Genomic DNA, 26361 nt, shown 5'->3' with positions numbered 1-26361 from the left:
CAAAAAAAAAAAAAAAAAAAATAAAAAAAAAAATTTAGGAGAAAAAAAAGTTCCTTATCTGCAACAATCCATAAACCAATCCATAAAGGAGCCAGAGAGGCAAAGGGATGTTCCCACTGGGCCTATGGGAGAGCAGGAGTTCAGTAAGTGGACCAACTCGCTCCGAGACCTTGGCCAAAAAGAGCGCTTTAAGTTACATTTAAAGGTGACATCAAGCCAAGGCAGTGAACTTAATTAAGCAAACATAACTGATTTTTCTCTTTTGTACTCCATTTTTTGGCATCAGTCAATATTTTACTTCAGAATACATAGCAGTATGGTGCTGCCCACAAAAGTATCATGAGGACAGGAACAGAGACTGGTGTGAAGATGATTCAGAGGGAGGGAGGGACGAGCGGTGTACAGATAAATTCATACACTGAAGCTGTGCGTTACAACAAACAGCTCAAATAAGCTACAGCCAAAGATTCACATGCTCCCCATAATCCTAAACATAACCAGCCTGATTGATTCATACCCTAGAGAGCTCGACCAATAGGGAAAGAGGGGTGTTTGAGATATAATACTTTTAGAATTCAGTTACTGATTTAAAAAAAAAAAAAAAAAAACTGATTGGTTTCTCTTTGGGCTCTCCAAGCGTACTGATACTCCCCCATCCCCAGTGGGCCGCCCCTCTTCCGACACTGACCAGTCCCCTTCCCTACCCCAACAACCCTCTCAGCGGATGGTGTATCTGACATAGGGGACCTCTACATCCTCTTCTGTCTCGTCATTGCAGCAGAGCTCAAAAACTAGTGCTTTAACATGCTTCCCCAGTTTCTTCTTGGACACCTTAGTCACGATCTCAGTCATCCTATGAAAATAAAAACAGACAAACTTTATTTTCTTCAATCTCATATGCCTCACTGCCACCTGTATGATTAGAATTGAGTAAATCTTTGAAGATGGGAAAAACCAACTCACGGCAGGTCCAGCCGTTCTTTAAGCTTGGCCGCAGGCATGAAGAAAGAGTAGAGCATGGAAACTCCCTGAGAGAGCATAGTGATCTCCAGTTTGTGTTCATTCTGAGGGAGCAACAGAGTGTCAACCGTGAGTACACAAGGTCTAAGATTGAAAAGACATAAATTTGTTTGTTTCTACAGGGGATGGACACAAATAAGGCATCGCAAAAAAGCAAATAATATAACTATTTTTCCCACATTACATTGAATATTAGTATTTATTATATTCAATTCATAAAATAAAATGGGGAAGGAAATGCATTAAATACAGTCATGTGAAAAAGTTAGGACACCCTATTGAATTCCATGCTTTTCTGAAACAGGACATAATAAAAATCATAAAAACCTAAACGGTGCTGCCATTTTTTTTTTTTTTTTTTAAATAGAAGAGGCTTTCTTCTGGCAAACCTTCCAAACAAACCATTACTTGTCCCATATTTTTGTAATTGTACTGTCAAGAACTTTATCAGTTGACATGTTAACTGAGGCCTGTAGAGTCTTTGGTGGAGTTCTTGGGTTGTCTGCCATTTCTTTGAGCATTACACAGTCTGATCTTGGGGTGAACTTGCTGAGATGTCCTCTCCTGGAAGGATTGGTGTCTGTTTTGAATGTCTTCTACTTATATATCAGAATAATCTTATGGTGAATAATCTTCCTCACTGTAGAATGATGGACTTCACATTGTTTGGAAATGGCCGTGTTACCCTCCCAAGATTGATGACAGCAACAATTGCTTCTCTAAGATCATTGCTGATGTCTTTCCTCTTTGGCATCATGTAAACACACCTGAAGGCTCCAGACCAGCAAACCGCCAAAACCTTTTATGGAGGTGCTCACACTTGCAGATGATCAGTTAATCAGTTAATTCCTATGTTAACACTAATGGCGCTTTTCCACTGCGTGGTACGGCTCGACTCTGTGTTTCCACTGCAGTTTAGTACTGCTTTAGAGTGGGTGGGATTATTCACGCCGTTGTATCTGTATCTCTACTGCCATGACTCCTGAAAAACTTTTTCATTCTGCGTCGCCCCATTAAGCTCTCACTGGATCTGCTCCTCTGCTATCAATGAGAGGAACATCTGTACTTTCTCAACAGACATTTTTTTTAGTGGTTAAAAAAAAAAGGTGCGCTCGTTCAAAACAGTTGCGTTTGATCCTTTGCTGGCTGTGCTGATTTAAATCTAGCGGTTCTGTTGTGTCGTCACACATGGCTTAACAAACAATGACAAATAAATAATAAAAAAACAAATACAAAGTTCAAATAATGCAATATATCACATGATACACAAAACAAACGTTTTTTAGACCTCAAGAATGAAGTGAATATAATTTGTTTATGTCCTGATACAGAAAACCATGGAATTCAATAGGGTGTCCCAACTTTTTCACCTAACCTTACGTTTTTTAGACCTCAAGAATGAAGTGAATATAATTTGTTTACAAGTAAAGTCCAGAGTAAGATAACATGAAATTAATTGTATTTTTAGGCACATTGTTTTCCATAGTTTTTTTTTTTCTAAATTCCGTTTTAAGATTTATTACAAATGTATCAAATTGTCTAATGAAATTAATTCTACACATTTAACAATTAAATGGTTTAAAATATATATCAATTAAAAAAGACAAATAAACATTCCTTTAATTTTTTTTTTTTTAAAGTGCTGTAAAACAGACCTTTTATAATGTATAAATTAGAATATGGGTTAAAAAACATCTTGATAGTATGATATTTCTCAATACATTATATAATTATATTATGATGACATAAGGTAAAGAAGTCTTTACTCTACAATAGGAATAGACTTCTGTCATAACTTCAAGTTAAACCAAACTATTATTTTGGCAGTTTGTTGTGGAGAGCTTTGAGTACCGTAAATAAAGAAAATTACTCAGTATGATGTTGATCAATCTCTTCCAATAAATGTCATTTCATCACCCAGCTGTAGGCAGGAGTTTTCTAAAGTAACATGGATTATTTTAGACAATTACATGACTCCAAGGAATCGCTCACCCAAAAATGAAAAGTCTGTCATAAATTGCTCACCCTCATGTCGTTCCAAACCCATAAGACTTGCTTTCATCTTCAGGAACTTAAAATATTTTTGTTTTCTTTGCACACAAAAAGTATTCTCGTAGCTTCATAAAATTAAAATTAAAACCCTAATGTCACACGGACTATTTTAACAATGTCCTTACTACCTTTCTGGGCTGTGATTGTGGTAGTTACATTGCTGTCTGTGTAGGGCCAGAAAGCTCTAAGACATGAGGGCGAGTACTTAATGACAGAATGTTCATTTTTGGGTGAACTATCCCAAAACAAAAACAGCTCTTTAAAGAGCACGCAGTTTTCTCGCATTTTCCTTTAAATGTTAATGAGCTTTGCTGACCCTGTCCCTCTTTTCCGAGCCGCTCTCTGAGGGACCGCTTACTTTAGCCTCATTCATCGGGAAACTTGCTAATTAGCACATGATTAGGAAAGGCGATTTGCAAACATTCATTGAAAAAAACCTTACACTGACTTCTTCTGTTGGTGAAGCTGGATCACGAACAATTTGCATGAACAGACACATTTATGTAGATCGGGGCACATTCTCTTCAAAAACAAAGGATTCATTCTTGTCTACATCTGCTCTGGTGGTGAAACAATGATGGACTGATGACAGCTCACTCAGGGCGGGTCTAAGGTGAGATACCAGTCCAGTCTGTGCTGAAACGCTCAATCAAACTACCGTGGGAGGGGCCTGTTTTTGTGATGTCACACAGACAGACATCTGAGATCAGCTCGATTTCAGAAAGGGGTAAAGATCTGAGCGATTAAAAAAAAAAAAAAAAACACCTGCACGATTATTACAAAAATAATAATTGTCGATTATTTCCTTGAAATTGCAAATTTCAGTTCAAACAACTTGTAAATGTGCATGTAGCATCCTATGACCCCTTTTAAACTTAATCTGTGCAACCAAACCAATCAGAGTGTGTTACTAAATGTTTTACTTTTTAATTTCACAAGTGAAATACTTATATACTTAAAAACTTGCAGTCCAGAGTAACAAATCAAGTTAGGGTAATTTATCTGCTGAGTACTAAAATAATCTTCAATGTCCACCACTAGTTTCTTCAAGCACATCAACAATGAGCATCAAGTATTACCTTGAAATAGTCCAAGAACTGTCGGAGTGTCATTTCTTCACCACTGGACTGAATGCCCTTCACCTCAAAGCGGTCCCAAAGCGTCCAATCAATCTCATAGTACTGAGAAAGAAAGCAAGTATTAAAAAGCTCATTCATATTCAAAGGGACACCAGCTCTGCTGCTGTAATGCTGGACAATGCTGTTGGTTACCTTGTGCTTGGGAGCAGCTATGGGCTCAGAGAAGCCGAAGAAAGGCAGAGCAAGGTTCATGAAGCCGTTTTTGTAGGACTCAAGCTTCTTGTGCCCTTGAACAATCTTAAGCAGCTCCAGACACACCAGACCCACCACGGCAGCTGTCGTTGTGGCGATTGCTGGGATGATTTTTCCAGCAATGAGTTTGCTCTGAAAGATGAAAAAGAAAGGTGAGGACCTGCGATGCTGGGGTTGGACTCCCAAGAGAGTTAAGAAACCATTCCATTGGCCCTCTCACCTTGTGTCTATCTGCAGGAGGAATGTCATAGTTCTCTGCTCTTAAATTAGAAGCTGCTACAATGAAGTCCATATGAAAGTTTGTGTCATCGTCCTGAGGAAGAGGATTTAATTAGCCTTTTAAGTGAAGTTAAAAAGTTTTAAAGGTCAGGAAATTGAGGTCAAGTTATAAGCTGTACCTTTTCAAACTCAATGGGACAGAGCTTGTATTGAGAAGTCGCTTCTGTAGAAGGCAACAGTGTCTTCAGTTCTTCAAGCCTAGAGTCATCTGAACACAGACCAATAGTAAAATTAGCAAAGATAGAACAGTGAAAACTAGCATTCGCTTTAGCATCCAGTTTCCTTTGTTCTGGATTCACGGGAACAAAACAGATGAGCTCAGCAACTCTTCTTCTCCTCTTACCGATTGATGCATTGGCACTCTGCAGCTCCTGATCAGACACGTGGATCTTGACTCCTGATTTGGGTATGAACTCAGGCACTTTAATATCCTGCAGCAGCTTAGTCAGAACAGAACGTTCAGTGGAGCCCGGCAGGCCATATGACTGGGCAAGCAAGTTAGCCGCTGCCATAATGTAGTCCATGTGAAGATCCTACCAATCATAATATCAAGATTAATCATTTTTTATGACGTGAAATTTCAAACCAAGACTTGTCTTTTCCCAGTGAATACTCACATTGTTAGTGCTGAATTCTAATGGATGGGGACATCTTTTTGGACCTGACCAGAATGGCGCCCCAGAACTTGTAAGCTAGACAGAAAGAGCAGGAAGATATTAAACTAAATGTTCAATACAGTTGGTATTAAATGGAAATTTACACTATTTTCTAAATGCATTTTATTGATTTTTATGTCTCAAAACTGAATTTAAAAATTAAGTCATTGTATTTATAAACAGCAATTTTAATGTATTTGAATAAATAAAGCCTCTTGTGCTTCTCACACGGCAGTCAAAAATAACCACTTTTCTTTTCAGTTGTGGATGTACTAGATTTTACTTCAATAATGGTTTTTTTTTATTAATATTTTGTATTTTTATGGGATTTTATGGAAGTAAATCATATTTACACAGTAGTTATAACCCATTACCTGCTAACCACTTTTTGAGCATAGACCTGAAAATGAAATTTCTAAGTTAAACTGTTGTAAATCAAAGCTGTGCTTTTTGGCACAGACTTAAGTTTGGTCTCTTTTTAAAGAGGACACCTGGCAGATTCCAAAACATGTTTTACTCTAAAACAACAAAACAGTAGCCATAAATATAAGTTGTGTTCCAAACTTGAGGTTGATATTTCAAAAATGGGATATTTCAAAAGAAGATTTTGTTCGGGCACAGTACCAACTGTTTCCACTAGATTAGAAATTAATTTCCCATTAGTTCTCAAAGCAGTCATTTTTGACCGTGAGGAATATAAGTGTGACTATTTTCAAAACCATTTAACCTTTTCAAATAATTTCCATGATTTTCTGTCCCCAAAGCAAGTGCCAAAAAACGCAAGTTGGTAATGCAAGTTTATCCAATCCAACAATACAAAATCAATTAAGAAAAAATGACTGAATGGCACCAGAGGTTTACTATTTCCTGTTAGATATGAAAAAGGTGTCATGTCATTGACCCTTTAAGGTTCAGATCCAATCCAATGATAGCTGATCAATTGAGAACAGACAGGCCTCACCTGGTCTGGAGGGAAATTGTGCAGTAGCTGACGGATGTTGTTGTTATATTGACACTGAAAGTGGTTGCGTGCCCAGGCTACACAGTCCTCCCAGCTGCGTGGGTAATCTGTCACCAGGCTCTTGTATACTGCCTCCACCACCTCCAATGGCTGAGCTCCAGGGAGCTTCAGTGTGCGCTCCATAAACTTTGGGTCTCTGGGGAGGAATGAAAACTACATTTTAAAACTGACAGCACCATGCGTGGCAAATTTACGGGTTGTTTAGGTTGACTAGAACTTACGTCAGATACTGCAAGGCGTTTTCAACAGGCTGTTTGAAAAGTCCCTCAAACTCGTCACGAGCCCACTAAGAAAGCAGGTGGGTAAACGGTCAGTTTAGGTCAATCAAGGTACCCAAGGCTTAAGACACCAGACGTTCATCACAAAGTAAGTTTGAAAAGTTACCTGAAGGGTGTGTTCGATTGCATTAGGGAAGTTTTTGAGCGTGCAGATAGGAATGGACTTCTCTGGAGGATCCTGGCTGGAGCTGTATGACTCTGTGAGGAAGGGAATGACCACCTGCACATTCCCTTTGGTGCCGAGAGTACCAGACTCCAGCAATGGCTTACGGTAGTACACACACCTCCGGTCCATATACATACCTGAAAAAGCAAAGCATGCTGAGTTGATTTCCCACAAACAGTTTTTTGAATGTTACATTTTGAAGTGACCTATATGACCAGCCACTTTACTTTCTAAAACTCTTACTTACGGGCATCTACATTGTCAAGAGCATTTGTCACTCCATCAAGGCTTTCAAAGAAGTCATCATCATAGACCTTCTCAGTGTCAGGCCCTACACGGTTCTGATGACCCGTGATGCGCACTGATGGGTTCATCAGCTTCACGGCTGCAGCGGCAGTCTCGCTCTTCATCTTCTGCTCAGAGGAACAAAAAAATCATCAGCAACTGTTCGAGAAAAACATAAAATTCCTTCCTTCTTCAGTCTGTGTCAGTCAATCTCACCGTAACGTCCCAAGGCCTAAAGAGGAACTGTCGATTGAGATTGGACTTCTCTATGGTGTCCATGTCAGTAACTATGACCTCTCCTTCACCGCTGGCCAAGCCCATCATAGCAAAGTTTTTCAGCAGCTCACAACCAATAGCTCCAGCACCAACCTGAACACAGAAAACCAGACACTAAAATTAACACTTAAGACTAAATCAGTGTTACTTTAGTACAATTTATGAACTATTATATTTTTTAGAATTTTGAATTAGCTTTATTTTAATGTAAATTTTATATATTTGTCATTATTAGTTTATAAATAGCTTACTTTTTTTTTTTTATTCAATAAGTAATTTTAGTACTTCAACTTACACTAATTACAGTTAGTTGGAAAGGCAACTCATTTTCATTAAAATATTTCATCTAATATTAAGGTTTTACTTCAATTAAAAAGGTCTTTAATAGCTTTATTTTACAATAACCCTGGACTAAAGGCAAAACAATCTTGGTTGGAACATTTAATACTTGCAGCACAAACTTGCCTTTTGATAAATATGATTCAAAGAAGCTTTGTTTGATTGGCTCACTACAATTTCAAGGGAAAACGCAAGCATTGTGCAACTGCATAATTGGCACGGCGTAATCATCTCCCATTTTGATAAATGGCCAGTTTCAGCTCCTCACCAGAAAATATCGCTGTTTGGCTAACAGCTCCTGCAGCTTGGACCCAAAAACAGCAATCTGGCCATCATAGCGGCAGTTCCTCTACAGAAAACAGATGAATAAATTATTCTTTGCAATCAACCAACACTCTTTTGGGTGAGATGCATGTAGCTCCACTAGCATCAAACAAATACTGAAACACATAAACAGACAATGGTGCAAGAAGCACTCACAGGTGCACACTCTTCCTCTGTCAGAACGGCATCCTCAGCCTCAGGTAAGCACTCCACAGCATCAAAATACAGCCACTGCATGATGGGCATAAACTTCCCTGTGCAAGCCTGAAGAAAAAAAAAAAAAAATCTATATATAACAAACCATGACAGAGGAGTCTAACGCAACACGTTCCGAATACATCTCGATTTCAAACTCAAAGGAAATGATGGGAGACCATATTACCTTCATAACCTCCTGGGCAGCAAGCCCACCAATAAAAGCATTGATAGGTGCCAGGTCTCCAGCAGCCATGCAGGACAGTTTTTTGATGATTGCCTGGTCCAGCTGCTCTTGCTTGGCAGATCCGGTCTGTGCAGCATTCACCTCTTCAGCCAGAGCCACAAGCTCATCCGCATCTGACCGGAGTAATACAGAGAGAGAGAGAGAGAGAGATCACTGCTGAGTCACTGAGACTGATGTCCACAGCTCAGCATTCATATGCCATTAAACAGAACACTGTGTAATGGTTGAGGCATTACATTTCTTGGCCAGAATAAGCTTGGAAGAGGATTGGACCTCATGCATAAATCTAACAACTAGCAAAAGTGTTCACCTGATTCCAGGGCTTTGGTAGACGACTGTGCTTTTTCTCAAATGCATGCAGCGCCTGAAAGCCCATGTGCAGTTGGCCTGGACGATCAAATTTGGCAAAATCAGTCAGCAGGAACTCTGGTTCGGCCATGGAAGAGGACAGGGATTTCTGATCGAAGACAGAAGTGTGCATATGTAATCCATTTTTTCACTTTACATGAGTTCTATAATGTTAGCCTCAGCAAGGGGCATCAACTTACAAAGGCAACTTTCTTGGGCATCTTCACTTGTGTGACAATACCACCTCTCACATAGTCCGAGAATGAGCTGGTGTCGCAGATGCTGAAGGTGTAAGGACCTGATGGGAGAGGATAACAGTCACAAAACAGCCTACAGACTGACCTTTAAACGGTGTACAGTTATCAGTACACCTCCTTAAACAGTAACACAAGTAAAGTGCTTTGGCCTCTGAGACTTATTTCAGGGTTCCTACACATTTTCCCTTTCAAAATTCCACACTTTTCCAGACTCAAATTTCCAAACCTTTCAGTAGATTTTCAGACCATATTTAACAAAGTTCATAGAGCATTATTTTCAGCTTTATATTTGGTATATAGTACAGTCATCTGTAAATATTTTTATTTTCTCACTTGAATTTTCATAAATAACCCCCAAAAAATGATATCATACAGATTCTCTAAAAAAAAATTAAATAAAACAGAATTTTACATGTACTCGAGAAACTATTCACATGCATATGAGAATTTTTTGCATGCTTGCACATTACAATTTCTAGTTTTATATAACCTACTTCCGTTGTGCTTCATTTTATTTTGCACACACTATTTTGCCATCTTACTATGAATAAAACAAGAGCATGGATGCACATGAATTAACGCCTATTTGGTCAAAATTTGGCTTTTCTTATGGTAGTACCTGTAATATCAAGGCCTAATGTCCAATTTAACATCCTCTGTGGAGGCACACAAACCATGACATGAAATGGGCTGATGGCATCAAATTTTCCAAGTTCAAGGGTTTATAAAAAAGACTGGTACTATAAAAAAAAAAAAGTGTTTAAAAATTGGCTTTTATTAGGACAGTATACCATATTTCAAGGCCTAAGGTCTCCTTAACTACACCACGAAATGGGCTGATGGCACAATAGGTGGCCCCATGTGCATTGTCCTTTATGCTAAGTGTCGTGTACACACACACTATCACAAAAACACATATATAAGGTCCTTAAGGCATACCGTAATATGGTGCTAAGAAAACTGAGAGAACAATATGCTTACACCCTGCAATTTTTCATTATGAAAAACTGCACCTTGAATTCATTCAGTCATATTTTGACTTCGACTTCTTGTACAATAAATTTATTTTCAATAAATTCAAATTTTCTATTATAAACAACTAAATATGGGCAAAAGGAAACAAATACTTCTCCATACTCTGCTTTCTTTTTTCCATACTTCTTCAGACCTGGAACATGCTAAAATCAAATTCCATACTTTTCCAAACCCCGTAGGAACCCTGTTATTTCACCTTCCTGTTCCTTTAAGACAGAGGTAGTTCACTATCAGTAGTGATTGACGTTTGCTACACTATGATGATCCAGTTACATGTTAAAAACATATACATTGCAGTTGACATTGCAGTTAAACCTGTCATACAGTCATAAACCAAACCATAAATAGTCAAAAAGTTCCAGACATCTGAAACAGTTGTAAATTTGCCAAGATGAAGACAAATATGTGAACTGCCTGGACACATAGTGAGGAAGATGATAGACGCAAAGTTTGTAAGCAAGTTTCTTGCAAAAATCTTTTTTAGGCTTATTCAATTATTTTGCTAAATTACACTAGTTGTTTACTAAGCAACTTTGCCCTCAGCAAAAATTCAAGGAGGCCTGAATATTCTTAATTATTTAATAAAGCAGCTAAAACAACTAAAAATCAAAATGTTTTATTTTAATTCACCCCTGAACAAGTGTTTTTTTCTTCTTTGAAGCTGGAAAAGCTGGAAAAATTATGTAATCTACTTTTAAGTGTGATTACTAGACTAAAAGATCATGAACATCAAAAAAATCTAAAAATGTTGTGCATTTTTTTATAACGAATATACATTTTTCAAGTAGTGTTGAACAATAAAAAAATCCTTAATTCTTACACACTAAACCACAAACAACTAGAAGAGTCATTCAAATTCACTGTTTTAAAAATTAAAACTCCTGGAATTCTGAAATGTAATAATTTCAATCATATTTACTTGCTTATTGCAGTCAAAATGGTTGAGAACCACTAATCTAGCATGTTTTTATCCTGGGCTAACAAAAGACTAAGCTGGGCGGTTGCTGGGTCTGTTTAAATAAGAAAACCTATGATAACTCACCCAGTGTCTTGATCTCTATTGGTTCACAGCCATTGAGCTCTGCCATGCCCTGCACTTCTGTGAAAGTGACGAAATCTCCGCTCTCAAATCCATGGCGTGCTTCGTCCAGACATGTAACTACACCAGCACTGTCCTTTAAACACACACAACATAAACTGAGCAAAATGTTCAGAGAGCCAGTGTAACAATGTGACACTTCATTCATTCTGACAATAGTAAACACTGTTTAAATGATACCACCAGACGGTATAATGTGGCCCAGTCCAGTTGAGTTTTTACCTTTGTGATCATTGAGATCATGGCGCTCAGTGGCTGCTCTCCATTGGTGTCAAACACCGTCATTTCCTCCCCAAAATCACAGAATAGTTGCCTATTGAAAAACAGAAAGTACATGAGAAAAATAATACCCCCCCAAAAAATTACTCAACATAAACTAAGAAAAGTATTCTACCCAAACAGCCCACGCGTGTCTGCCACGATCAACTTAATGCCGTTACTATGGCAGAAGTCACCGAGGCTTATCTGCTCATCGAGGCTGGAGTTGGTGAGCACAACAACCTGGTTAAACACACAAACACCTGTTAGCAGAGTCTTTTAAATGCATTAAACTTGAACTAATGCAAAGTTCTGTATATATGTGGGAATTTAGTCCATGTGTTGAGCTTATGGATGTAGTCCAGTGGAGCCAAAACGGTAATACCTGAAACTTGGTCAGGTATTCGTTGGTGAGGACGCCAGTATAGGAGGTTACAGGCACATAGCTGTTGAGTTCTGCCAGTCGAGTCTGACTGACGTCTGCACGGTTCTTCCCAAGATCCTCCTCACGCAGGTAAAACTAAGACAAGTAACAAACAATATTATTTTTATTATTACTACAACTACTACTATTAACAAAACAACACATTTCATTTTTCTTATTTCTAAAATTCTTATTTTCTGTCCACTGAATATTGTTATATAATGCCTAAATTTGTTAATGTACACTGCTGTTCAAAATTTGAGGTCGGTAATATTTTTAAAGTTTTTGAAAGAAGTGTCCTATGATCACCAAATCTGCATTTATTTAATAAAAATACTGTCGTATTGTGAAATATTATTACAAATTCAATTTCTCCATTTTAAAACATTTAAAAAAGTAATTTATTCCAAAGCTGAAATTTCTGCATCATTACCTCAGTGTCACATGATCCTTCAGAAATCATTCTAATACGCTGAGAAGCAACATTCATGTCGTAAACATCTGTACTGTTTAATATTTTTGTGGGAACCAAGAAACACTATCAGGATTCTCTGATTAACAGAAAGTTGAAAAGAACAGCATTTATTTCAAATGATGAAGCCTGCTGCAACTCCACTTTCTTTACACCTAGCTGGCCGTTTTCTTTCTTGTATAAATGTCTTTATACACATTTGTCAGAGGCCTTTTTAAAATTTACTTGTAGAGTTAAATGTTACAATCACAAAAAAAAATGTATCTACGTTTTGTGGTGTTTTTTTTTCTACAGCTACGACTGTTGTGTCCGGAACTCTCCACGTGGATCAGTTGTGCTCCAGAAACTTGAGTAGTTTTGCTCAGCGGAAAAACTGTTCATATTCTAGTTTTCTCCAGTCATTTAACAGAGCAAATAAAAAAATAGGCTTTATAAAGGTGGAACAGTTGGTGCTATATTTTTAGATTTGCGTAAAACCTTCAACATGGTTAATCACAATGTTCTGGGGCTTTAGCATGGATTTCCTCATATTTATCAAATAAACAGCAATGTATAAAAATCAAAGTGGTTCATTCCAGTAACTTAAACTGTACAACGGGCGTACCCAAAGGATCAATATTAGGCCCTTTATTATTTAGTTTGCACATTAATGATCTCCCACAGCAGTGTGAAGGTACACAAGTGCAAATGAATGCTGACAATACTGTTATTTTTACACATGCGAGAACAGCAGAGTTAGCAGCTGAAAAGCTAAATATTGCTATGGAAAGTATCACACAGCGTCTCACCTTGAACACTGGTAAAACAAAAGGGATGTTTTTTTCTAAAACAAATGTGTGTTCATCCGATGCAGATATTTTTAGAAATGGTGAAAAGATGATTAACGCTGGAGCCAAACCTTAAAACATTAAAAAAAAACGTAAAAAAAACAAATAAAAATTAAAAAAAACCAGACAAATTAAAAACAAAAAAATAACAACAATAACAACAACAACAACAACAACAACAACAAGAATTAATTACATTTATATAGCACTTTTCTGGGCACTCAAAGCGCTTTACATAGAAGGGGGAATCTCCTCAAGCACCATCAGTCTGCAGCATCCACCTGGAAGATGCGACGGCAGCCATATTGCACCAAAATGCCCACCACACACCAGCTTATTGGTGGAGAGTAGACAGAGTGATAAAGCCAGTCAGCAGATATGGGGATGGTTCCCTGGTTACACCACTACTCTTTTTTGAAAGACATCCTGGGATTTTTAATAGGTTACACCACTACTCTTTTTTCAAAGACATCCAGGAACTTTTAATGACAACACATACACAGGACATTGCTACAATACATCACCTGAAAGACGGTGCTTTTTGCCAGTATAGTGTCCCCGTCACTACACTGGGGTGTTATAGGACCCACACAGACCACAGGGTGAGCACCCCCTGCTGGCCTGACTAACACCTCTCCCAGCAGCAAACTAGTTTTCCCAGGAGGTCTCCCATTAGCTTCAGTGGTCGACCAGTCTTGGGCTAGCTTCAGTGGGCAACCAGTCTTGGGCTACAGGTTGATATGGCTTCTGACAAATTAAACAATGTCTATCCACTGATGTAGCTAAGACTTATGCATGCTACAATCTTTCCTCATCTGTCATACTGTTTGACATGTTGGGGTCAAGCAGAAGAAAATGTTATTAAACCTTTAAAATCTCTTTAGAAGCAGACTCTTTATAAGCAGGACACAAAGCCTAACCAATATCACCACTGTAGGGTTTTGGAGAAATAAAATTTGAGCTTTTATCATTTTAGACTTTTCTCAAATTTGTGTATGGTATATAATATTTTAAATGGTTTTGGCCCCTTCCAAACTTCATGATTTTGTGCATTTTCGCTCTACAGTCTCTGTAAGATCTTCTAGATCATCATCTACTATTGATTGTTTTGTTCCTTTTCGTCATTCTGTCTTTGGATCATCTTTCTCAGTGAAATCTATTAATCATTAGAACACTCCAGAGGACATAAGGATGTGCACATCTATTGACATTTTTAAAATAAAACTAAAATCTCATTTAAAATCAACTCAATATAGTTGTGGTTTAACTGGACGCTATCTTTACTGTTCTTTTTTGGCTCTGATAGGATGTGTATAAGTATTACTGTATTGTAGGGGTGGGACAACATATCGATATGGTGATATATCATTGTCCTTCTCCATGCAATATGAGAATTATGCGCACTAAATAGATTTCTCTGCTTCCAGCGTCTAAAAATGCATGGAAATTGTGACCACGCCATTTCCACCTTCTTTCCAACGCGCATTCTCCATGAAGAAGGGGAAGCAGGAGGAACCGAAGGATAAACAGATTTCCAGCCACTGTATTAGCCCTACTGGTAATATAAATATTTTGTTCATGGAGATGAGAACTAAAAAAAACTCCCCTGGAACAGCTATCAGTGTGGACCATCACGTTATTACTGCAGAGCGCATATTCAAGTTTAATTCAATTCAATTCAAGTTTATTTGTATAGAGCTTTTTACGATACAAATCATTGCAAAGCAACTTCATAGAACATTAAGTTTCTACAATATTTAGTAGTAGCATATCCGGTCCATGAGTAGCCTAACCTCTCCACTCAGATCACAGGTGGATTTCCCTCGCTATATGAGTGAGAGAGTGCCACCGATGTGTCCAGTTTTATGTGAACAAAACTGGACGCTTTCTCTCTCTCTCAGATATTGCAAGTGCGCATTATGCAGTGGGCACCGACCGGCAGAAACATAAATCTGCACCTATGGCATGGATGACGAAACAAAACCTCATCAGAGCCGTAATGCAGCACAGAAGTGTGCAGTGTGTGCGCTTGCCACGCGACTACATTTAAAATAACAAACCTTTACCCTGCATGTCATGTGTGCGAGGCTCTATTTTTATGATGAGGAGAGGAAAGGTTGAGAAAGCACTCCAGGTAAATTTTGAAATGTACCAGGTTTGCTACATATTATATATATATATTATAAAGTAAATAAAAACATAAACATCTAAATATATATATATATAGGCTACATATAAAGTTAATAAGCAGTTAAATATGTTGGTTTACATACAAAGACAAGCATAAGCTTCTAATAAGTCCAAGAATAAAATTATTAATTTACTTGGCATATTAAATAGGATTTACAGAACTTGTATGCTCTTTTCTAACAGTTTGGACTTGAATAAAGAGAGAAGACTTGCACTTAACCTTTTCACAGGCATTTTGTTTTCATAGTTAGACAGGTATCGTGATGTATCATTATAGAATTGTCTAGCAATATATAGATTATAGTAGAATCACTGTATTGTGATATTATCGATATCATGAGCCATGTATCGTGCTTCATATCGTATCGTGAGGTACCCTGCGATTCCCACCCTCTGTGGGAATCCCACATCTGTATGTGTTTGTTGTCTTATGTTTACCTATGATTATGATTACCTGCCAAGGGACTGCGGATGAAAACTAGCCATTGGCTAAATTTGGTAAAATGCATGAAATGGAAAATTTTTTGTTAAAACTGTGCCTGGTCCCATTTCAAACAAATTTAAATAAATTTAAAAAAAAAAATTTGTTACATTACTTTTACTTTATCTTAATGAACCCAAACTTAGGTAGGAATAGTAATGTAACATTATATATTCACATAGTATATTAACATCTTGTCTGAGTCACCAAATGTGGATTTTGACTGTTCTCTTGTTTTGGTTATTTTACAGCACCTTTACATTGCACAAAATTAGCAGCAATGGCTATGTTTTGCATCCACACACTTATGGTTATGACTCACGACCAACCACTGACCTGTGAAGAAAGGTCCTTCCACTCAGCAACGCCCTGGTCATGCAGGGTGACACTCTTGACTCCACCCAGAATGATATTCTTGGCTATCTCTACACCCAAACCTCGCAGCCCTGAGATCAGAACATTGGAGCTCTGCATGCGCTTCATAGCATCATGGCCCAGAACGTACCTAAGAGACACATATTAAATTTAACAACTACTCATGTGACCTCTTATTTGCTCAAAAAGAACATTCTAAGGATACATCATACTGAAATGAAGGCCAAACTCACAGCTGTCTGGAGTACAAGCCTTCGTCGATCTCAGCATCATTTCCATTCTTAGCCATGCCCTGCAGAGACCAAAACCACAGTTAACAGACTATAAATAGACAAGCATAACTTATGAAACTGACTGCCTTTCAACAACCAGGCACAGTATGAAGAACGAAGATTATATTCACAAAATATGCGACTACACATTCTAGTTCAGATTATCTAGATGTCCCAGTTATAGGCAAACAAGTTAGTTCTAAAAAACTTCACTTGAACCTACGTTAGCTGGTGTGTGTGACAGTTCGGTTCTGACAGAGTTAGAGGAGGAGCAGTGGGATCCCGTCTTCGTCTCTGATCCTGACACGCGACGCTTCTTGGACAGCGGCGAGCTGGACATCTAGAAGAGATGAAAGAAAACTCAACCTCTGTATTTTTCGGAAGTGAATATTATGGGTTTGGAGTGCATAAAGATTGATACACAAACATTGAAGATCACATAAAATCTACAGTGAAAATAAAAAGAACTGCATCTTACAGGTCACTTAGTTTTGGTGGAATGAGATTCCCAAATGAAACAAACCAATTACCATCTTAGTGCATTTTCAGGCTATTTGCTCTTAGACTTGGCAAAAGCTCATGTGTTATTTCCACAAACAAATGGAAAGCAGTGGTGCAAATGAACAATAATAGCAACATCCAGATGGTTTGAATACATTATCTAACGTGCAAGCACCTGGACAAAAATAGCTCTACTAATTGTACTTTATTGATTATTGAACAAAGATGTTTTAAAATCTTGGTATAAAGCCAACATGGAACAAAAGAGCAAAAATTTTTTTTTTTTTTGATTTCATCTGTGTTAAACATGTAATGTCCATTCAGAAGAAGGTTGAAATATGGCCTTACATACATAATGGTTATTTCAGCACTGGACAGTTCCTTTAAGAGTAAAAAAAAAAAATCGTACCAGCAATGCAGCATCATTAAGGGACACGAAGGGACTAAGGGACACAAAGAAAGAAATTCTAGTCTATAAAACCAAGGCTAGTTATTATTAGCCTACTCATATTTAGCAAATAATTGCATTTAAAGTAGATTGTACTAAGAAAAAATATGAACGGGAGAGCATCAAGCTACATTCAGATCACTTATATGTGGAATAAAAACAATAAGGTTCGCACAAGGAGAGCCTGATTTCTGCCGCAAGATGAAGCGCTTTGGCTATAAATAGCTCGCGGACAGAAGCGTTGTGTTTATGGTGAACGGCCCGTGCATTTATTGGCTCAACCATCCTGCCTTAACAAAAGCGCTGATTCATTAAAACAAAACCGCAGTGAATGTCACATCCCAAGACCGCTCCCGTGCAGCGTTTCCACAACACAAACTTAAACTCTTATGACGGTTGCCCATTCATTTATATTGGGACATCTCATTAATAAGGCACTGAATGACGCGGAGTTCAACATTTACAACATTCACTGAAATATGGTGCAAGAAACAGGGGGAAGAAGACTCGCTTTACTGAAACAAAACTTTATAACGGTCTTTAAGTTGCATAGTTAAACGGCCCTCGAAAGAGAGCGTAGATTCTAGAATCAGTACAAACTCACGAGCGGACATTCCGCATACAATCGTGCCGTTCCGAACAGAATTCTCGTCATTTAAGAGAGAATTAAATGAGAACATTTCCTCAACTCTCTCGTGTTGTTCTAAACCTGAATGGTGACTCCTGTGCTACATAAAAAGAGCTGTCAGACAGAAAATAACACCCTCATTCCCCATTCACTCATTTTTTCCATACAAATGAGGCTGTCATTCTGCCTGACAACAACTTTTTTGTTTGTTCCAAGAAAGAAAGAAAGTCAGCCACTTTTAGAACAACACGATAGTGAATTTTAATTTGTGTAATAAAACCAAAATAATGCCTACAAATTCCATTAGCGTACAGATGACTAAGTATACTTAATATACTGACACACCAAGATATGAGAATATGAGTATACAATATGAGCAGATTGAGGTGCCCACCCTCTGATTTGACCCAAGCGAAACCGAAACATGAACAAATCTGTGCGTGACATAAGCAAAAAAATAAAAATAAATAACATACAAGCTCTATTATCTCATAAAGATCAACGATTAACGTTACACCTGCTTTGTAAATTTCAGATTGTCACTTCCGTTTCGACGAGAGAGACAAAAATCATCCGCAGTACGTCAAAACATCAAATGTTCTACTGAGCACACGCGTAACATAACGCTAACCAGATTTAAAAAATTTAACCAGATGATCACTTAGCAGGGAGCACGAGGGGATTCTTAGAAAACTAGCTTGCTAGCCTGCTACATGCTTTGTAACAGTAGGCGAATGCAGTTTGCTGAGACTGAGGCCTAGCTCTCTAGTCCCAAGTTAGCATGTTAACCAGTGAATGAAAGAACTCGGCGTCTGTACAAACACAACGATCTGGACCATGCCGATCAGCCAGCACATAATTACACGAGCCTAAGCGGGGAAATACACGCGATAAAGCGCTATCCGAGCGGGCAGCTGCTTGCACCGAGTTAGCGCAGAGTGCAATGGTTTGCCTCTTACCAATAATCCTTCTCAGTCCACTCTCTGTGTCAGCAAACCGCTCCTCGTGTGAAACTAACTTAGATGGTGCGGATTGCGGGCTGATGTTGATGCGAGGAGAAAACGGACAGCAACAGCACGAACAGCGCTGGGCGAGATGCTGTGAGTAAAGCCCCTTCACTATCCTGCCGAGTCACTGTGTCGTTCACTCTGCTGCCTGCCTGTATCGCGTTTCTGGGTTGGTTTCAGCGAACGGAACAAAACCAAAATGGCAGCTGTGACACAGGGGCGGAGCTGCTCGCATAAAGAGGAACAGGAAAAGGTGGTCTGGCCAAGACTGCTGCAATCCTCTGCAGGCGCCCATTGGCTGCCTACCTATGACTTTACGGAAAACCCACCCACTTCTGCATATGCCGGGACTTCAGGCTTCTGTAATTGATATTCAGTTGTGCTCACTGAACTGAACCACGTTATCTATTGTCATGAGGCTGTGGATAAAGAACTGAACCCATGCTGTTGAAGGATAGTTTGCCAACAATGAAAATTGGCCTAATTTTCTTCCTCCTCATGACACAATACATACATTAATAACTACTTTTTTTCAACACAAAAAAAAAAAAAAGACAGAAACATTCTCTTTCCCCTTTTCCTCCATTCAGTGTTTGTCAATGGCAACCAAAACTTTTTGGTTACCAGTTTTCTTAAAAATATCTTGTGTTCCGTGGAAAAAGTCAAACATTTTTGGAATGATGTGAAGGGTGAGATGTTACTTATGTTACTTTCCCTTTAAATGATTTTATATCGTGGGCAATTTACATATGAGATACAAATGATACTTAAAAAACGTTTTAAGGAAAAGGTATGTATTATTTGCGTCCTAATATATTGAAAAATAGCAATATGTTTTCTGAGATATTTAATGTTCCTGTCCATATAAAAGCTATAGCTACATGACAACACAATACAATTATAATCTTGCTGAGGGTGGAAAATATGTTAATGCATTCAGTCTACAATTCTCTATTTTTTACACTATTTTGCAAGATATTGTCATGAATGTCTCCCAGTGGCACTTTACGCTAAAGCAATGTAAAGATATGATTTATTTACAATTAACCACCAAAACTAAATGTTCATTTGGGTTTGCTAATAACACTGAATATGTATTACTAGTCAAAGGAAACGGCACAAATAACCTCACGTCAGATCAGACAAAGCGGCATTCTAGTGATTACAGTACATTATGGCATGCAAAACCTTTTTGCAATAAATAATCATGCAAATCTGTAGAATATTTGTCAACGGCTGAATGGAGGAACTTAAGTGCTAATTTGATAACTCAGACATCATTTACCAAAACGACACTAAAGCAGATGCTACGCTTATTCACTCTGCTTAACATAAACATGAAGAAGGCCATAGAACCTGCTAGCTGACAGCTGACTCTGTAAAGTAGGTCACAACTATTTTACTAAGGAGCAGACATACTTGACATAAACCATTTGGGTAAAATGTGTCACCCTTGCATATGGGGATAAACAGTGGCTTTTTATAAAGCCATAACAAAACCATAAAATAACAGCCTGCAGAAACACTGAGCATCCATACACGATGCATACATATAACCACTGAAGAATTGCCCTCATTTATTTGCATAAAGCAGTTTACATACCCTAAAGCAACAAACCATGGAAAACTATGCCTTTCAAAAGCAATGACTGCTAAAATGAGGGGTTAGGAATGGGCTTTCTTGTAAATGAGAGGAATAAGCGTTGGGGGATGGGGTGATACTTGTGACAAAGGCCCAAGTGGGCCGCTTATTCTCGCATATGGTGCATAAAAGAAACAAATGTCCCCTGTGTGAGTTACCTTTACAGCAAGTACAAATAATGTCAACAACCCCCAACGCATCGCATCCTTCTGCCGCTCACGCACCTGCACTTGATAGTCAAAACCTCACGGTCCGAGTGAGCCAGTTCGCTGCAAAACACCATCTTAAGATGAGTTTCACATAGCAAATTGCATGCTTACTAGAGAGGGATCGTGGGGATTAAAGAAGCTGCAGTTTACATTATAGCAAATCGATGCTAACAATGCACAGGGTTACATAAACAGGTTGAGGTTTAATGATCAGTGATCTAAGCGGAGAAGCAAAGCAACGACCTGGTACCCCACACGCTGACAAGTTTGATTCAGTATTTGGTCTGTTTTTCCTAGGGTGAATCTTGAGATACTTTAAAAGACTGTAATCTGAGCAGTTGTGCAGATATGTGGGCAGTCAGATTATCTCGCTATCTTTCCAGGCTAGCTTTCAGGGAAACGACGCGAGGACGTTTTGCAATAACGTTAGCCAGCAAAAACGAAGCTTGTTAGCTTAGCGCAACCTTCTTGCAAAGCATGAAGGAAATCTGAAAAACAGCCCAAACCATATGATGGGGGAACTAGGCAACTTTTCCGAAAGAATGAGTTGGTTTCTTTTATCCCCGGCTCGTGATGCGCGCATGGGGCGCATTGTCTCGCGCATGCCGTTAGCTGGTTGCTCCTAAAGTGGCCAGTTGAAATTTACAGCCAAATTGTTGCGCCTGGTTAGCTGTCTTCAGCGGTAAAAACTTGGCTTTGGCTAGCTGTAACTATGTTCTTGTGGAGACGTTAGCTAGTTAGCATTAGCTAGGCACATAAGTATGCAGAACTCACCACATCCGATATTACTTGGCCTCTCCACGGTACTGAATACAGAAATACCTCGCGGGCAAAAGATAAACAACAAAAAGGTTAACTCAAACCGTTTCTGTAACTTTATCCCTGGAAGTGGTCTTAAAAACAACATGTCCAAAATTTTAGGTGAGACCGAGCGATGCTTAACCGGCTATTCCCTGCACCGTTAACAGTTCAGCAAGTATTCTTCAGTTCGGGAGCGTAGAACCAACATGTGCAGAGTTTGAGTTGAGACCGTGCTATTATTCAAGATACAGGGAAATAACACAAACTTGTGTTTATATTAAACCGTCAAATACATTAAACGCGTTGACAGTCAAATGTTAAACGTTTAGAATAATATTTCAGAACAAACGTAATTGGGTAATAATTAAAAACCTTTCTATAGTTTGTCGAAACCATTATTTTACAATAGCTATCCCCCCACCGTGTTACAAAATAGACTCGCCCAAAGCTTGGGTTGCGCTATGCTCTGTGGTAGACGTAGTTTTTATGCGTAGAAATTTGCGTTAAGTTGCTTTTATGTAGAACATGGATTTTTTTTATATACACATCAAGATTTCGGGTTAAAATGTATATTAACGGGTAAGCAAATTGGTATGTTGTACTATTTCTTTTGAAATGTTAACAGTTTAAACATATGTCTGTATTGACTTGCTCATTTTAAAAGGTCCTGCAGTGAAAATTTTCCAATAATAACAAATTAGTATGAGCTCATTTAAAACTACGCACATAATAATGCATTTAAAATTCAGCTGTATGTAAAATAATTTAAGATGGCTGTAGCGTGTCACCACATGGCATGTCAACGTGATTCAAAGGTATTTCATGTCAACTGCCCTTTTGTCATTTTCAAAGCTTAGGCTACACAGGATTTTCTGGGCATTGAAATACTTAAAAAGCAGCTCAGACTGCAGGACGTTGACAATACAGACGATAGACCGTGCAAACAAGACGCAGGCATAGAGTATGTAAACACTAAGGTAAGTGATAAAAAGATTGGGAAATCTGGTAAACAATGATTTAAGTAATGGGATAAGAGCACTAAGGAACTCCTAAAATATAAGACATTGTTGTAGTAAAAAGTAGTTAAATGCATCTGTAGCAGACAGTAACAATGTGCTAAAAGTGTTGTTCACTAGGAAATAAGATGAGTATAGTAGCATATCTGAAATTGACAGGAACGGGGCAAAGTGCTAAGAAAAGGGTGAACTAGTGACTTCTCAGTAGTTTGATGAACTAAAAGTTAAAAATCCTGTGAAAAGTGAAAATAAAACATTTCTAACTTGGTATATTACCAAATAAATCTATCCATTCTGAACTGAAAACATACGTAAATTAGGGTAGCAAACATGCTAGTTGGCAAGTGTCTATGATAGCCCTTTTTACTATATGTGTTTACTATAAGGCTAGTTATGTAACAACTGTTATTTTGTACCAATCATGCCAGAGAAAAGGCTATAAAACAAGATAGTTTGATCTGAATTTTATTGAAATAGTCATGTAGAGAGTGCAAAAAATAACTTGGAATAATATTCACATCACCAAAATCTATATAATAATTGAGGTGGAAGCCACAGTTACACAGACATTTGCGAGGGCTTTACATATAAACATTAGAGCTTACTTCAGGATATATTAGCAAAAGTACTATACAATGTAAAGATATACCAGTATGCATCATAAATAGAGTAAGAGAATGGGAATCAAACAAACAAACACGTAAATGGACACATACAACAGAAAAAAAAAGGGGGCCAGGAATGAGAATATAGTTGTAAAGTAGTCTTTAAGTTATGATCAATTCTCGCCCTCTGAGCATTATTATTCACAATCAGTGAAAGACTGTCATGTTTGGCAGAGATCTATAGAAACTGCTTCTCAATGCGAGAATATACAATAAGAAAGATAAATGAAATAGTCTTATTGGAAATATTACAGAAGGTAAATGATTGATGAGAGGTACACAGATGCACTGCTTCAACTTCACTATCTCAGAGCAAAAATCCAAGAAGGATGAAGTGACAAAAATAATAACACCCTCCAAAGTCAGTACCTGGTGAAGAGCAAATGTGCGGCGGTTCTCCAAAACAGAGCAGGACGCCAAGTTTTTTTAAGGGAACAAGATTCATTAAAGGTGAATTTTTCAGGTTATATAAACTCTTGTATCCAAACTGTATCCACAGACTCAACGTTATAATTATGAAATTATTTAGGAAACATAATAGTGTTTGCTATGATCTTGTAGTGTAGAGCAGAGCCATTTACAACCATTTATAGTGGGATAACCTTAACTGTTTTCTCTAATATTAAAAAATAGTGCTCAGTTTGCTAACTTTCCTCTTTGCACATTAAAAAAAGCTTCTTATCCTTCACATACAATCAATAACAAGGCTCTTTGCATTGGAGCCCAAAGATCTTTGTACAGCCCAAAAGGTATGCTGTACTCATGGATCCATAATCCATATCCCAAAGATTTTTTTGTTACATGCCGTACCTACTTTATTCTTGAGCATTCACATCCTTTTAGCATATTTACAACCCTTTTCCTGACAAACTTCCCCTTGGTGATTGCCCAGACCGTTTTGTAGACTTCTGGCCGTCACTGTTACCCTCGTCGGCAGTTGGATGGCTGTGACCCTGGATGTGACTGGGTGGGGAAGGTGGTGGGTACGAGGGAGGCGGGATGGTCAAGTGTGGTAGAGAAGGCATTACTGGGCGAGGTGTGGTGGGAAGGGGTGGTGGAGTCGAATGATGGTACGAGCGAGGTTGGGGTGATGGGGAAGAGCTGGCGCTCTTTGCTCTCGGAAGGGTCTCGGGATGGTCACTGATCTGCTCCAGCAATGAAGGCATGTCCCCCTCGATCTTCTCTAACACGGCAGCCATTTGCTTTTCAATTTGTTCGATTACAGAATCCATTTGCCAGTCCGCACTCACTCCACTTCCAGGATCTAGAACACCGTACTGTCCGACAGAGTAAGTTGGACAGTACGGGCTTCCATACCCTGATGCACCATGGACCATCTCTTGCAGCTCCTGCTCGAATACTGTTTTATCACAGCTAAGACTTGAAGATCCCAATCCTGCATATGTACACTGTATGTTTTTCACCGACTGGCAACCCTTGTCCGTTCGTCCTTTCTTCAACTCTCTACTCTTAGGATTGACCTCGCAAGTCACTCCTACTTCTGCTGGACTCTCTGCAACTGCTTCCGGGAGCTGTGTTTGACACCAGCTACTTGCGGCCATATCATGGATTGTGCCTTTTTTGTCTTCTGATTTAAGGGTTGGTTCCTTTCCCACTGACAAGGTACTGGTCTTGGCATCTGAACATGAGCCATGATCCATTGAGAGTTTGGCTGCCATTTTGCGTTGATTTGGATTATCAGAGAAAGGTGATTTCTTTTCGACAATGCCAACAGTTGTGGCCTCTGGCTCCTTGGGAACATTATTCTCTCGGTTTTCCGAGGTCTTGATAGGTTGGCTGGGTGCTGCTTTCTGGCTCGCTCTTGTTGATGGTTTGTCCTCCCTTTCAGAAGTGCCTTCAGTAGTCTCTTTCTTGTTTAGCTCACCTGCTTGTACTTTTAAAGAGCTGTTTGATCTGGCAAGGGTCTCTGCTTCTTTCTCTTCTGCTTTTAGGTGTCTTGCTTTCTCCTCTTCTTGATTATCCACAGGTCTGCTTTCGACAGACACCTCATGGGACATGCTCACAGTAGAAATTCCGCCTGAGTCTGTTTGTATCCCTTTACCATCTAATCCATCTGCTTTGTCCTCTTTGCCCTGGCCTTCAACTACCCCATCAGAAGATCCCATTTCAGAGGCTCGGAGACGCTGCATGAATGTGGTGACACGAATCGCTTTCTGAAAGTGAAATTAAGACATACCAAACACTTAGTACCTAATAAATTATAAACTAACATGAGGTCTTCTTTGCTATGGATGTGAAATGTATTGTTAACAGCGTGGCAGTCTGTGGTTGCAGTTTTCCATATCTATCGCATTCATGAGACGAATACATCGGAGATGGGCATTTTAGTAATTTCGGGGGGGTGTCTCATTTTTTCAGCGTATCGAAACATCAACAGATTTTTAGCAGTTAAATTGTTTCAACAAGTACAAATTATAGCTAATAATTATGCCGGAACCCAACAATGAAATGAAAATAAGAGCCATTTTTGGCTCATTTGTGTTTATTACTGGCTGCTGATCCAAATGAAATGTTTTTGATATGTATGTGTCATTAACAAAAGCATGATGTGAATCAATGAATCAGGGCCACGGTAACTCATCTGAGGACAAATCACTTTGCTCTCTCTCTCTCTCTCTCTCTCTCTCTCTCTCTCTCTCTCTCTCTCTCTCTCTCTCTCTCTCTCTCTCTCTCTCTCTCTCTCTCTCTCTCTCTCTCTTTTCAAAAGGACCACTTTGGTCCTTTCTGGCACACACACAAACACAGGGACAACTTTTCATACACATACATGTGACACTATGGTGAATATTCAATCTAGAGATTTGTCTGAGTGAATGAAGGACTAACTGGAATTCAAACTGGAATATTGAGGACACTGTGAGTAAAAGCCAGACGGCATATGACTGAATGCGCATGGGACCAGCTAGGCAGTGATAA

The 26361-nt window shown here is 38.7% G+C and overlaps 2 protein-coding genes across 6 annotated transcripts in view; both read right to left on the bottom strand.

Moving 5' to 3' along the window:
* Positions 1-285: 285 nt before the first annotated feature.
* On the bottom strand, positions 286-21834 carry uba1 (ubiquitin-like modifier activating enzyme 1). Of its 3 annotated transcripts, none has more exons than XM_042751218.1 (26): positions 21717-21834; positions 16731-16847; positions 16469-16527; positions 16197-16365; positions 11852-11986; positions 11603-11709; positions 11431-11521; positions 11152-11284; positions 9018-9115; positions 8780-8926; positions 8410-8586; positions 8184-8291; positions 7972-8052; positions 7305-7457; positions 7051-7216; positions 6744-6940; positions 6581-6645; positions 6300-6495; positions 5300-5374; positions 5026-5215; positions 4802-4890; positions 4624-4716; positions 4344-4535; positions 4152-4253; positions 964-1064; positions 286-853 (listed from the first exon to the last, which is right to left on the bottom strand). In XM_042751218.1, exons 2-26 carry the CDS (start codon positions 16845-16847, stop codon positions 718-720), a joined length of 3177 nt encoding a protein of 1058 aa, XP_042607152.1. In that variant the 5' UTR covers positions 21717-21834; the 3' UTR covers positions 286-717. The 3 variants fall into 3 exon arrangements, with proteins under 3 accessions (XP_042607152.1, XP_042607153.1, XP_042607151.1); XM_042751219.1 differs by having other exon boundaries at positions 21806-21828; XM_042751217.1 differs by lacking the exon at positions 21717-21834 and adding an exon at positions 19044-19514.
* A 1374-nt stretch (positions 21835-23208) lies between these two features.
* Positions 23209-26361, bottom strand: part of LOC109110906 (caM kinase-like vesicle-associated protein) — a 49954-nt gene continuing 46801 nt past the window's right edge. For all 3 annotated transcript variants that reach the window (XM_042750488.1, XM_042750490.1, XM_042750489.1), the window contains one exon: positions 23209-25598. In XM_042750488.1, coding sequence (XP_042606422.1) covers positions 24273-25598 — 1326 coding nt within the window. In that variant the 3' untranslated portion in view covers positions 23209-24272. The remainder of the gene's footprint in view (positions 25599-26361) is intronic.

Source organism: Cyprinus carpio, chromosome B23 (assembly GCF_018340385.1).
Source record: "Cyprinus carpio isolate SPL01 chromosome B23, ASM1834038v1, whole genome shotgun sequence".
Classification (NCBI taxonomy): domain Eukaryota; kingdom Metazoa; phylum Chordata; class Actinopteri; order Cypriniformes; family Cyprinidae; genus Cyprinus; species Cyprinus carpio.
Note: the sequence above shows the minus strand (reverse complement) of the source record. Positions and strands in the feature narration are given on the sequence as shown.